This window comes from Delphinus delphis, chromosome 21, assembly GCF_949987515.2.
Source record: "Delphinus delphis chromosome 21, mDelDel1.2, whole genome shotgun sequence".
In the NCBI taxonomy this organism is placed as follows: domain Eukaryota; kingdom Metazoa; phylum Chordata; class Mammalia; order Artiodactyla; family Delphinidae; genus Delphinus; species Delphinus delphis.
This window is the reverse complement of record NC_082703.1, coordinates 20,234,984-20,249,781: the sequence shown is the minus strand read 5'-3', so window position 1 is coordinate 20,249,781 and position 14,798 is coordinate 20,234,984. Positions and strand designations below refer to the sequence as shown.

The following is a 14,798-nucleotide window of genomic DNA, read 5'->3' as shown; positions in this document are numbered from 1 at the left end:
TAATTCTCTTACTCTCTTGCAGAGTTAGTCAAAGATATAAATGTAGTGATTCTGTTATTGGAAAGTGAGTTCTAGGATATTTTTTGAGGTCCTTTTCTGACAATGGCTCTAATATTGGAATATATTTTACCTAATGACTACTATCTCAAACAGGTGCTTGCTGAAAACAATTCACGTAGATCACTCCTTCCCAGAAGTGGTTGATCTATTCTGGTGCAAACCTTCACGGAGGGAGCTAGCAGAACGACATGGACCAGAAACTGAAGAAAAGGGAAAAGACACTTGGCCAGAAAGGCCTTGGTAGAAGAGCTGTCAGTGGGGACAAGTCACCGCCAGCCCCGCAGAAACCTCCTGACACGACGTGGACCTTATGTGATGAGGAAGTGTGCTATGAGACTAGCTTTCGGGTTGTTGAAGAGGATTCCTTCTCTGACTGTTACATAGAATGCATAATAAGAGGTGAGTTTTCTGAACCTATCATGGAAGAGGACTCACTTCTTAAGTCCTTTGACTGTCTGAAACAAGGATCAGAACAAGAGCTTTCTCAACAGGTTCTTACGGCAAGCTCACTTCTTGAACGTTCCTTGGAATACATGAAAAAGGGGGCAAAACAAGAACTTCCTCAACAGTTTGGTGGAGAGAATTCACTTCTTGAGTCTTCTGAGTACATGACAGGCAAGAAGCTTCCTCCTGGAGAAATACCCAGCATTGACTTTTCAGATCCTAAACAGCTCACAGAATGTACTAAAATGAAGCCAAGTACAAATAAAGAATATGATGCTCCAGAAAAAATTGTTTGTCCTGAGAGTGGATGCATAAGAGAGTTCAAGAATAGAGCATCCCTGAGAAAGCATCTCCGAGTTCATAGTCCCCGAGATCACGTATGTGCAGAATGTGGGAAAGCCTTCAAGGAGAGCGCAAAACTAAAAAGACATTTTCTGGTTCATACCGGAGAGAAGCCATTTCCGTGTACTTTTGAAGGGTGCGGAAAACGTTTTTCCCTGTCCTTCAATTTGCGTACACATGTGCGCATCCACACTGGGGAGAAACCTTTTGTATGTCCCTCTGAAGGCTGTCTCAAGAAGTTTATTCAGTCAAATAACATGAAAGCGCACCTCTTAACTCATGCAAAGGCCAAAATGAGTCAATGAAAGAAGATGGAAAATAATCCTCAAACAGGATAAGCGTATTAACAAAAGAATGGCAACAAATATGCCTCATTGATTATTGTTTCAGGAAACAATTTTTAAATCAATATTGCCACCCTACAAGGTATATTTTTTTTTAATGTTACTAAGATAGATGCTCCTATAGTCTGTGATGTTATTTTAGAATTTTGTGTAAAATTATAGTGCAGTTCCAATAATAATGTCAGTAATGAACTTACTTCAAAAGCGTAATCCTTAATATATGACAAATTGGATTTTTGGATATGGGACTTAATATCCCATACTATAAGTACGAAATTAACTTTGCTTTTAAGTTTGTAGTTTCCAACTGTTTAGCTTTTTCCTTTTATACTTAATACATATGATAATTCTAGAGAATCAAAATTTTGCAGCAGATTGTCACTAAGTGAATTAGTTAAAATTTTTAAGTTAAATATATTGTTTAATCATTTTATTTTTGTATTTTATCACTGTATCAAACTATACTGAAATCATATAGTAGATGTAAATGGTTATTTGATAGTGTCAATCCATTTGAATCCATTTGAATCCATTTTAGATATTTTTAAATAAAAGGAAATAAAACCCCAGAAATCAAAGAAGTGTGCATTAAAAAGAGATGCCATTTATTTGTCTTCAGAATTAGCAAAGCATGGCAAAAATTGATTGTTCGGTATCAGTGAGGTGTCAGGGGGAAGTTGCTCTCCTACAAGGTCGGTTAAGGGATGTTGTCACCCGCCATTTGGGGAGGGGAATGCTAGATCAGTTTTCTAGGGCTGCCATAACAGCCAACTGGGTGACTTAAACAACAGATATTTATTGTGTCGTAGTTCTGGAGGCTAGAAGTTCAAAAAAAGATATTGACAGGATTGGTTCCTTCCTAGGGTTGTGAAGAAAAGCTCTGTTCCAAATGTCTCTTCTTGGCTTGTAGATGACTGTCTTCATGTTTACATGGCATTTTCCTGTATCTTCACATTGTCTTCCTTCTGTGCATGTCTCTGTTCAGATTTCCTCTTAAAAGGACACCAGACATACTGGATTAGAATCCACCCTGATGCCCTCATTTTAACTTGGTCTATAAAGATGCCCATCGCCAAATAAGGTTACATTCTGAGGTACTGGGGGTTAGGATTTCAACATGGATTTTTGAGTGTACATAGTTCAAACCATAACGTGCACTTTTTTAGACCCAATAATTTCATTTCTAGAATTCCATTCTACAGAATATGTTCACTAATGTACAAAGATAATTTGTTCAAGGATTTTCACTAAAGTATATTTCAATAGTAATTTGATTCATAACTTGAATGTCCATTAAAAGGGAACAAGTTGCATAAATCTTAATACCTCTATTCAATAGGAAATGTGCAAATATCCTTAAAGGAAACTTGGCTGTAAAGGGAAGGAAAGAGGTCCACAGCCAGAGGGAAGCCATAGAGTAGGAGGAAGTTTGATGTTTAAGATTTAAGACACCATTGGAGATAATGGCAATATGTACCATAAACAGCTTTTCAGGAGAACAAAAAGTCAACATACAATATAAACAAATCAAATTTAAGATTAATCTTGCTTTTAGAAATGCCAAAATGTAAAAGTACATATGATTTTTTTAAAAGGAAAAAAAATCAAGGACTTTTTTACTTAGGAATGAGCTAATTATTACTGTGGACTATTATGGAAATTTAATTTTTTATTTATAATATATTTGGTGTGGAATTCATACCATCATTTCTATAGAAATGTGGGTCCAGAGTCTCTAAGTTAAAAGGAATACAGGATACATAATCCATTCATAAATTTGGAATTTCCTCTGAATCAGACACCTGAGTATAGAATTTAGGATGAGAATTCGGTGTTTGATCAAGATGATGAATCATATGTTTGTCTGGTTTTTGCTTTGACAGCAGTATATTTAACTTGATCCTCTAGGAATTTCTATTCCAAAGTTGAATTAGAGTTGCTATTAGAATAACACCTTTGAGGACTAGGTGAAAGGCACTAGGTGAAAGGTGGGATTAAATAGAGAGAAGTCAAGACTAGATAAATTCATTGGCGGGGTTTAGGCTGTAAACTTGAGACCTGGGACTAGGACATCAAGAAAGACCAAGATTGGTTTCCCCTGTGTGTGGAGGCTGGTCTGCTTCTGGAGACTACCCTTTCTGGAACTGAAGGGGCCAGAGTCTCAGTATTTACAACCCTAACGCGAAAATGTACAAGGAACATCAATCTGAGAAAGTGCTTGTGTATCTGGATGCCAAAGCTTAGTTAAATTCTGACTTGGGAATAGGATGTTAGTTGGCCAGTCTCCTAACTGTATTTTTGAGGGTTTTTTTTGTTTCCAAAGAAGAACCCTAAAATTGTTAAGAATGTAACAGGAAGAAAGCATGTGGATATAACGAAAAAAGAAAAGATGGGAAAGGAGATTAGCTAATGAGGATATGTCATCTGAAATCTTTGCTAATGTTTCAGAAAAGAAATGTACATATACTTTCCACATTTGTATTTTAAGTAAGAAGAATGAACACAAGATATGTGAATACATAATCCAGAGAAAACTACAAAAGAAAATCAATCCATCTAGATTTTTACGTCTCCAGATACTGGCATTTTACAAACCCCAAATCCTGATGAATAAATAAACATTTTTGTTTTCATGCTGGTATTTGGATTCATGGCCTGTATCTTTTTTCTTTCTTTCTTTCTTTCTTTTTTAATGGCCAAAGGTTAACAGTTAAAAGGTAACACTAGAGAAATAACATTCTACAAAAAACTGAAAATCTTAAGGCAGAGCTCATCACTGTAACAGGGCATAGTTAGTTGGCACTTAATAAATTATGGAATGAATAAGTGTGTAAAAATAGCTTAATATGCTTTTTAAAAGCTATAAAATTATCAGAATTATATGTAATTCAGAAACAGCTAATAAAACATTACTTGCCTTTACATAAAATCTGGTTAGTCCAAAATAAAGGTGGAAACCACAGAAGTGTTTAATTACCTATGCATACATCAGCTCTTACTCCCCAAAAGTAATCACCACTCAAAAAGGATTTAACTGTTATATTGTTTGATCATTTTTGTTAATAGTGAAAATTATCTTAAATCCCATTATCTTTATTTTTTTTGTCTTCCTCCTCTAAAAGGGACAGGAGACTGAGGGTTTGTTCAACTCCTAACATCTTGGATAACGAAGAACTATCCTGCCTTGAGAATTATATCTAGCAAGGCTGTGATTAGATAGTGAGCAATGTGTTAAACCACTTACATTCCTACTTTAGATTAGTTTATTTTATTCTCTGTGATATGTGCACAGGTCTCCCGAACAGTCATACTTGATTTCTGTATTTTGCCTTAGCTACAGTGTGCATTGGTGGACATAAGATTTCCATCCTATTTTATCCAGAAAGAATTCTGTGCAAAAGCAGAATTGTCAGATTCTTATATTACTTTCCTGCCAAATAGGCATTTGCAGAAATCTGTGTGTGCTTATGTTTTAATTACCTAATGTACTGGCTCTGACTGAATAAATTGTATGATTACATCTTACATTGGACACAGAACAGTGCAAGTTATATTAAAAAGCCATTATATTTGCAACTCGGAGCAAGAGACTATAATTAAAAGGCAATTGGATGAAATTAGCTTTGAAAGTACAAGAGTTTAAGCAGGATTTGGTAAATGAACATTAACGGTTAACATGTGCTCTTTATTGGGTCTTTTGCTTCTTCTATGACCCCAGGGTTGAATTTCTTTAATGTCAGTGGATCAGACATGTGAAAACACCTGTACAAAGCTATGCTTTACAATGTAGCTAAAGTTATATCCATAAAAAAAGCCAACATAACTTTTGTGACTTTAGTAAATCAAGGTATTAGGTAGGCTAGAATGATATCCTAGGCATTAATAAACTTTTTAATACTCCTAAGATCTTGGGTATGTGTCATAAAAAACATACTACATGCTTCTTGCAACTCAAAATGTTGATCATAAAATACACATGTACAAATCAAAGAAGTAATAGAGAATTTTGATTATCATGGCCATTAAATAGTTTAAAAGTTGTTAAAGTTATACACAATATGTGTAGTAGCACCCCATCTTTACCTAAGGCAACCAATACATTTGCAAACTGCTGAGAACTTAGCACGGTACTTACTGATACTTGGCAGGATGGCAGGGGGGAGCAGTGGAAATCTTTGTGCTTATCAGATACATATGCCTAAAATATCTTATAGTTATGGCAGATTAGGGATGGCTGCAAATTCTTTGCTACTCTTCCAGTTGAGAGTTGGGGTCTATGTCCTTTCCCCTTGAGTCTCTGCTGGTCTGCTTTGATCAATAGGGTATGGTGTAGGGACTGCCCTGGTGGGGCTATGGTTAAGACTCCGTGCTCCCAATGCAGAGGGCCCCAGTTCGATAAGGAGCCCGCCTGCCGCAACTAAGACCCGGCGCAACCAAATAAATAAATATTTTTTAAAAAATAGGGTATGGTGTAAATTATGCTGTAATAGCTATGCCAATTCCAGGCCTAGCTTTTAAGAGGCCTGGCAGCTACTGCCTTGCTCTTGTAGAAACCAACTGTCATCTTAAGTATGACTACCCTAAGACCACCATCCTGGGAAAACCAGCAGCTGTTGCAACAGGAGCTGTTGCAAGCCACTAGCAGAGGCCCAGAAGGACAAGAAATGGAGAGGAAGGCAAAGGAGTCATGAGGTGCCAGGCATGTGAGTGAAAGAGTCATGCTGGAAGGGTCACCCAGCCCCAGTCACCCCAGGTGACACCAAATTAATTACAGGGCCTAGATGGTCCTTTTCCAAATTTCTGACCCACAAAATGATGAGCAAAGTGAAATGATTTTTTTACATAGTGACTATAGTTGATAATTTGTAAAACTGAAATTTGCTATGAGTAGAACTTAAATGTTCTCACCATATATATATGTGTGTGTGTGTGTGTGTATGTGTGTGTATATATATATATATATTTATTTATTTATTTATATATACATGTATATAATCATCACAATGTACAACTGAAATATCTTACAATTTCATTTGTCAGTTATACCTCAATAAAACTGAAAAAATAAAATGGCTGTTTTAAGCCACTTGAATTTTGGGGTTAGTTCATTACGCATCAGTAGATAACATATACTCCACTTCAGATGTATAATTTGAATTCTATAGTCTCTGCTTTATATTTGTGTGTTGTGTGTATATATACATATATACATATAGATAGATTTTACCATATGATTAGTTTATGTCTAAATTCAAAAGGAATTATTTATTTTATTTTCAATTTTATATACTAGATCTATTTTCAACATCATACAATGAGGTAGTGATCCCCTTTTCCTAGACTAGTACAGACATATACTTGGTGGACTATCTAAGGAAACTGCAGCTGACTTTAATAAAATTAAAACTCAGTCTCTCTCAAGGTTGGTGGAGAGAGATCTCCACCCAGGAGGAAACTTTTCTCTTGACCACTAATCGTGTCATCCTGAGCCTGCCACTTTCCCCTGGACAAAATCCCATTAATTACTGCTGCTACCACCACTATCCTTAAAGAGCTATGCTCCCCTTTAACATGGACCCAAGCTCTAGCTCTTCCTTTACTACTTAACAGTAAAAATGAGATGAGGCTGGAACATCTAAAGATCCAATTAAAGACAAGGATAACAGAATACAGCTTGTTTTCTCATGTCAGAGGCTTCAGAGAGATCTACTGTTTTGGAACCCAGAGTTAAAAGAAAAAGCCCCAGTGATTCTTTTCATTTTCACCTGAGACCTGGTTCAGGTTTTTGAACTTATTTCCCTAGCCTCTAACCTCAGTATATCTAGATGTGGTATTTAACTAGAACACCCCTAAAGTTGTCCCAGATGGGGGTATAGGGTGGACATGAGAGATAACCTGGAAGAGGCTGGCAAGGGACAAATTTTGAAGGCTTTAAAAATCATTTTAATGAACTAGAACTTTTTCTTGTAGTCAACAAAGGAAGCATTAAAGGCATTAGCATAGGTAACATGATCAAATTAACCTTTTAGAAAAATCATTTGGGATGCAGGGTAGAAGAGGACTGAGGAGCAGGAAAACAGGCAGCATAATCCACAGGAGAGATGATATGTCTTATTGGATGTTGTATTTCCAGCACAAGTATAGAACATAATACATGATTAATGGATGTTTAAATAAATGCTTGACTAGACAAAGCAGTAATAAAAATTTTTAAAGTGACAGATGCACTAAACTTAACCTCACTGACACAACAATCAAAAGACAAATAATCCAATTAAAAATGAGCAAAGAACTTGAATATACGTTTCTCCAAAGAAGATAAATAAATGGCCAATAAACACATGAAAAGATGATGAACATTATGTCATTAGGAAAATGCAATTCAAAACCACAAAAAAGAACAACAACAGAGGCTTCCCTGGTGGCGCAGTGGTTGAGAGTCCGCCTGCCAATGCAGGGGACGTGGGTTTGTGCCCTGGTCTGGGAAGATCCCACATGCTGTGGAGCGGCTGGGCCCGTGAGCCATGGCCGCTGAGCCTGCGCGTCCGGAGCCTGTGCTCTGCAACGGGAGAGGCCACAACAGTGAGAGGCCCGCGTACCGCAGGAAAAAAAAAAAAAAAAGTACAACAACAAAAACATTTCACATTTGCTAGAATGGCTATAATTTAAAAAAAAAGAAATCTTGGTCAGAAAGTGGAGCAAGTTGAATCTTCCATCACTGCTAGTGGGACTGTAGAATGGTGCAGCCACATTGAAAAACAGTTTAGGACTTCCCTGGTGGCGCAGTGGTTAGGAATCCACCTGCCAATACAGGGGACACGGGTTTGAGCCCTGGTCCTGGAAGATCCCACATCCACATGCCACGGAGTAATAACTAAGCCCACGTGCCACAATTACTAAGCCTGCACTCTAGAGCCCACAATCCACAACTACTGAGCCCACATGCCACAACTACTGAAGTCCACGCGCGTGTGCTCTGCAACAAGAGAAGCCACTGCAACCAGAAGCTCGCGCACCGCAACGAAGAGCAGCCCCTGCTCGCTGCAACTAGAGAAAGCCCATGCACGGCAACGAAGACCCAACACAGCTAGAAATAAATATAAATAAATTTATATTAAAAAAAAAAGTTTAGTAGTTCCTTAACATGTTTAGCACAGTTATCATATGACCCAGTAATTTCACTCCTAGATATATAACCAAGAGTGATATAAAAATTTGTATACAAATGTTCATAACAGCATGATTCATAATAGCCAAATAGTGGAAACGCCCCAAAAGCCCTCCAACTGATGAATGGATAAACAAAACTTTCTATACTCATACAATGGAATATTATGTTAGCCATAAAAAGGGATGGAAGTATTAATACATGTTACAACAACAATGAACCTTGAAGACATGCCAAGTTGAGGCAGCCAGACACAATTCCTTATATCATCCAATTCCATTGTATTTGAAATCCCCAGAAAAGACAAACTCATAGAAACTGAAAGTAGATTACTGGCTGCCAAGAACAAGGGCATAAAGAAGTGATTGGTAATGCTTTCTTTTCAGGGTGATAAAAATGTTCTAAAGTTACATAGTGTTGATAGTTGCAGAATTCTGTGAATGTACTAAAACCCACTGAATTGTTACTTTAAAAGGGTGAATTTTATGGTACATGAATTATATTTCATTAAAGCTCTTATTTTAAAAATCATTTATGCAAACTACTACAGTCTTATTAACTATTTTACAGTCACTTTCATCAAAAGCAATAACACAATACATTGAACACCCAGGAGGTTAAATAACTGGGGTTAAGAACATAGATTTATGATTACTTGAATGAATATTTGATATTATTATTCTTTGTATTACTAATATTACCTCTATCAGGGATACTGTGTCAGGACCATGTCCCTGGCCCTTGAGGTTCCTACAATTTTACAGTATATTATAGGTGGTTGATAAAAATGATCATGTTTATGTTTCCTTAATGAGCATATATATTAACTTTTGAAAAGTGTGTTGAAGATGAAAATATTTAAAGACAGTATCTTGTCGTTTCATCTGTTTGTTTGCTAAAATTAAAACACACATAGAAACAAAACCCCCAGTGGCTTATGCATTTGAAGGTATTCCAAGGATAGCTTTAAAATGGGTAGGTCTGATATTTACAAAGCCCAGATCACCTTCTCTCCTTACTCCAGCTACCCTCCATGGACATTTTCTGTTATTAAATGAACAAATCAATTCCGGGATCTTTCATTCAGTAGCACAGCTCCCCCGACTAGATCCCCAGGCAGCACTACAGCAGTGTCTAGGATTCTATCATCAAAAAGAACCAATGGCAACCCTGTAGGTCTACGTTTTCCCCAGATAAAGTTTTCCTTACAGCTGTTAACGCTCTTTTACTGCCAGATTGTTTTTTTTTTTTTTTTTGGATAAAATAAAAAAAGTAAAAATAACATACAAAGAATACTCATAATTTTTACCAATTTTTACCATTTTCTTGATTTTTAGTTCCTTCTGAGATACTGAGTGTGAGACTCAGTGAATGCTCCTCTTATGCTGATCTCATTATTGTGGACCTGAAAGATGGTCCTTCTACCTGGTCTGCAGACATAATTCAGGACCAACATTAGGTGTTTTCTGGTTTTTACGAAAATACTTTGTCTCTCTGAATACCTCTAGACTAAGTGATACTTTAGGCCACTTAGGTACATCCATTACAAGTGAGAACTGAGACATAAAAAACGATGAAAGTAGTATAGTTCATGGCATCTTGAACAACCAGATGGCAAGATGCAAATTTAAAGAATTCCACTCCTAGAATTCTAAGACCCTTTTTAGTTCTGAAAGTCTATTCCAATGTAATGATGCTGACAGATGATGAATACATCATTTTAAGTTAATAAAGTAAAAGGTAAGAGAGATAAATTGTCATTATTGCTATTATTATTACTATTACTAATGGCTTAAGGAAACTGTTGCTAAAACCACGGAGTTGGCTTTTAAGGGAATAACAGGTGGTTATTTTAGCTTTGGTTTAGATAATAAAGACATATATTCACATTTGCAAAGTGCTTTGAAAATGGGAAGTGCTCTGGGAGCATAAAATGGCATGTTATGAACTAAATGTGTCCAAAATTTATATGCTGAAGCCTGAACCCCCAGTATACCAGACTATTAGACAGACCCTTTAAGGAGGTGATTAAATTAAAATGAGTTAAGAATGGTCCCTAATCCAACCTGACTGATGTCTTTATAAGAGGAGGAAATTCGGACTCACAAAAGAGATACCAGGGATATGTGGTCTCAGAAGAAAGGTCATGTGAGGACACAGGGAAATGCCAAGACAGAGGCCACCACCAAAGAAACAAAACCTGCTAACACCTTGATCTTGGACTTCAGGGTCCTAGTATGTAAGAAAATAAATTTCTGTCGTTTAACCCACCCTGTGGTATTTTGTCATGACAGCCCGAGTAGACTATACAGGACACTTAAGGGAATTCCAGACAGAGGAAATAGCAGGAGGCATGATTCAGCACTGAATAGTCAGGGGATAAAATGTAAGGCAAGAACTCCAAGAGAATAGACTAAAGAAGTGCGTAGGAGTCTTGTACTAAAAGGATTTTAATCCTGCACTTGGGAACTTTAATTTCTCATAGATAAAACCTAAAGCCGGGCAGAAGCAAAAAGAACTACAATCCTGCAGCCTGTGGAACAAAAGCCACATTCACAGAAAGACAGACATGATGAAAAGGCAGAGGGCTATGTACCAGATGAAGGAACAAGATAAAACCGCACAAAAACAAACAAATGAAGTGGAGATAGGCAACTTCCAGAAAAAGAATTCAGAATAATGATAGTGAAGATGATCCAGGACCTCGGAAAAAGAATGGAGGCAAAGATTGAGAAGATGGAAGAAATGTTTAACAAAAACATAGAGGAATAAAAGAACAAACAAACAGAGATGAACAATACAATAACTGAAATGAAAACTACACTAGAAGGAATCAAGAGCAGAATAACTGAGGCAGAAGAACGGATAAGTGACTTGGAAAACACAATGGTGGAATTCACTGCTGCGGAACAGAATAAAGAAAAAAGAATAAACAGAAATGAAGACAGCCTAAGAGACCTCTGGGGCAACATTAAATGCAAAAACATTCGCATTATAGGGGTCCCAGAAGGAGAAGAGAGACAGAAAGGACCCGAGAATATATTTGAAGAGATTATAGTCGAAAACTTCCCTAACGTGGGAAAGGAAATAGCCATCCAAGTCCAGGAAGACGAAATTGAGCTATTTGTAATGAGGTGGATAGACCTAGAGGCTGTCATACAGAGTGAAGTAAGTCAGAAAGAGAGAGACAAATACCGTATGCTAACACATATATATGGAATTAAAAAAAAAAAATGTCATGAAAAACCTAGGGGTGAAACAGGAATAAAGACACAGACCTACTAGAGAATGGACTTGAGGCTATGGGGAGGGGGAAGTGTAAACGGTGACAAAGCGATAAAGAGGCATGGACATATATACACTACCAAACGTAAGGTAGATAGCTAGTGGGAAGCAGCCGCATAGCACAGGGAGATCAGCTCGGTGCTTTGTGACCGCCTGGAGGGGTGGGATAGGGAGGGTGGGAGGGAGGGAGACGCAAGCGGGAAGAGATATGGGAATATATGTATATATATAACTGATTCATTTTATTGTGAAGCTGAAACTAACATACCATTGTAAAGCAATTATACTCCAATAAAGATGTTAAAAAAAAAAAAAGTCAAACATTTGTCATTTAAGTTTGATTATCTACTAAGAAAAAACTCTGTATATATTTCTCTAGGTTTCACAAAATTAAAGTTTTTACTCAAAAAGTTTACATCTTTCCTCAGAACTTCAAATGAGTTTTTTTAACACAAATTATTTGTAACTCAATTTCTAGTCTCAGTTACATGGCTGAAAGATTGAAAATTCATTTTACTCAATGAACATCAAAGCAATACCAACAAAATGCTATAAGGAAAAAAAATTTCTAATTGCTATACATTAGAATGCCTTTGGAAGCAGCCGTGAAAATGGAGGCATACATATGACCTATACAATTTATACACTTTAAACATTAATATTTAATTTCTCTAAATGACTACTCAAATATGTAGGTATATACAGATAAAAATAATTTTAGCTTACTGTACATTAAAGATTGTAGTAATTTTTTTTTATAAATGTGTTCATATACACGTTTTTATATAGGGATAGATATAAAAACAGTGATTTTTTTTTAAATCCCATTAGTTTACATAATATATAAAACTTTATTTCTTTTTCCTATGGTCTCGATGTGAGCAGTCCAGGTTATTGTGGCAGCTCTGCTCATTCAGGGATGCAAGTTTCTTCCATTCTTTAGTTCTGCCATTCCGTCCCTTATCCACATGGCTGAGACTGTGTTGCTACCACTTCTCTGTTGAAGCCAGTGGGCAGGGGGGAAATGAGCTTGAAAACTCAGTCCCAGAAAGGCCACAAATGAGTTTCTCAGTCCATTGATAAGTACTTAGTTACATGGCCTTACCTAACAGCAAGGCAGTGGCTCTATCGCTGTAGAAGAAACAGAACGTGGGGAACTCCCCGGCTGTCCAGTGGTTAGGACTTGGTGCGCTTTCACTGCCGGGGCAGGGTTTGACCCCTAGTCGGGAAACTAGATCCCGCAAGCCACCCACAACCCCATGGTTTTTATTTTATTTTTATTTTTAAAAATTAAAAAAAAATTCTTTTGGCCACCCGGCACAGGATGCAGGATCTTAGTTCCCCAACCAGGGATTGAACCTGTGACCCCTGCAGTGGAAGTGTGGAGTCTTAACCACTGGACCGCCTGGGAAGTTCCCCCCAATGTTTTTATATTTTGTGTTGTTACTATGGTCATATCTACACATAAACAATATGTAGGAAAACAAAGAATTGGCACAGGCCACTGGCTTCCTTCCACAGCTAAATTCTACAGATGCCAAAGAAATGAGGACAAAGTACATTCTATTTTTGTTGCTAACTTTAATCTTTCATTTCAGCATAACATTTGCTTTAAGTTTTGTTTTTATTTTCATTTTTGTTTTCTACTATAGAGAAAATAAAACATATAGAAAAGTAGGAAGAACAGTAATCTCCCTGTACCTATTACCCAGTTTCATTAATGATCAATATTCTGCTCTTTTATTTCATCTAATGCACCAAAAATCTGTTGAGTATTTTAATACAAATTTCAGACATATACCATCTAATGAATATTTTAATATGCATCTCTAACAGATAAGGAAAATTTTCAAATGCAATCATAATAGCATCATGTCCAATAAAATTATAATTGATCCCAAATGATCTTTCCTACACATTTTTTTTTTAAATCAGTAAAGTTTTTTTTTCTTCTTTGTAGCACTCTCATCTATTCTTGGTTAGAGAACAATTTAGTAATTTTCCTGGAGATATAAACCTATGAATTAGGCAAGTGAGGAGAGGAAGGCATCGAAGACAGTTCATCAGGAAGCATTTTTTATGTTCCAGCCCTCAATGCTTTGAACTGGTAGCATTCTTGGCCCCTGCAATGCAACTTAGCTCTTAATTATGAATTGTCTTTTTAATACTTCATCTGGGTGGATTTGTTTTCCAGCTATACAGTAAACTCACTGAAGCTAGGGTTATTTATAATGCCTTATTTTATACGGTACTAAACTCGACTGACCTCTCAACCATTGTTACCTCTTTCCAAAAATTCTTTGAAATCTCTCTTCTTTACTCATAACTATGTTTTCAGTATCATTTCAGGACACATATAAAATTTAAAAAGATAAAATCAAGTATCCATTTTTAACAGCAAGATTTCTGTTTATTTTTATAAGCAGGAAAACAACAAAGCTTTCCCATTTGAGGGAAAAGTTTAATGTTTATTTTTCAGTCTGAGTCAAAATGAAAGTATAAAAACTGCAACATCAAAACCCCTATATCAAAATGTCAAGTGACCACTGTAGGATACTAGAGTAGGCAATTACTGAGAGATGGTCGGTTGCATTTCTCTCCCTCTTGTTGAAGAGCAAGGGCAACGAGAAAATCTAGAGTTCTTTTTCCTTAAAGAAACAAAAAAAAACTACTCCTGAATAAATATGACAGAGGTCCTTTGTAAGCATCTTTTTATTCAGAAACTGCCGCAGACCAGCCGAACGAGGAAGACTGAGCCGACCAGGGTCAGAAGGGAAGGGGTAAGGAACTGAAATAGCACCGACGAATGGGGTCAGAAGGACCAAGACAACTGTTGGTTGCAAGGCAAATTTTATTGTGCTACAGTTGCAGATTATATAGACTAGAAAAGGGAAGGTTGCCAGACGGTGGTTTACATTATCTAATGACTGTCTCGGCTCAAGGTTAACTTCCCTGGGAGAAAACCCATAAACCCAGAATCATCAAAAATAACCTGCACATGAAGGGGGGAGACAGCTTTGCTTATCTCATTTTACATTCTTTCTGATCTCTGGGCCCTAGTGATTTATCTCTCATGGAATGGAACAAGGAAGGGAACAAGTAGGGACAGTCCCTTCGAGCAGCGGCAGCATGCCTGGCACGTCCGCAGCCTGCTC

The 14,798-nt window shown here is 36.9% G+C and overlaps 1 protein-coding gene across 1 annotated transcript; it reads left to right on the top strand.

Moving 5' to 3' along the window:
* Positions 1-248: 248 nt before the first annotated feature.
* ZFP42 (ZFP42 zinc finger protein) lies at positions 249-1,151 on the top strand. The gene has a single exon (XM_060001334.1). The coding sequence runs from the start codon at positions 249-251 to the stop codon at positions 1,149-1,151; it is 903 nt and encodes a 300-aa protein (XP_059857317.1).
* The last annotated feature ends 13,647 nt before the right edge of the window (positions 1,152-14,798 follow it).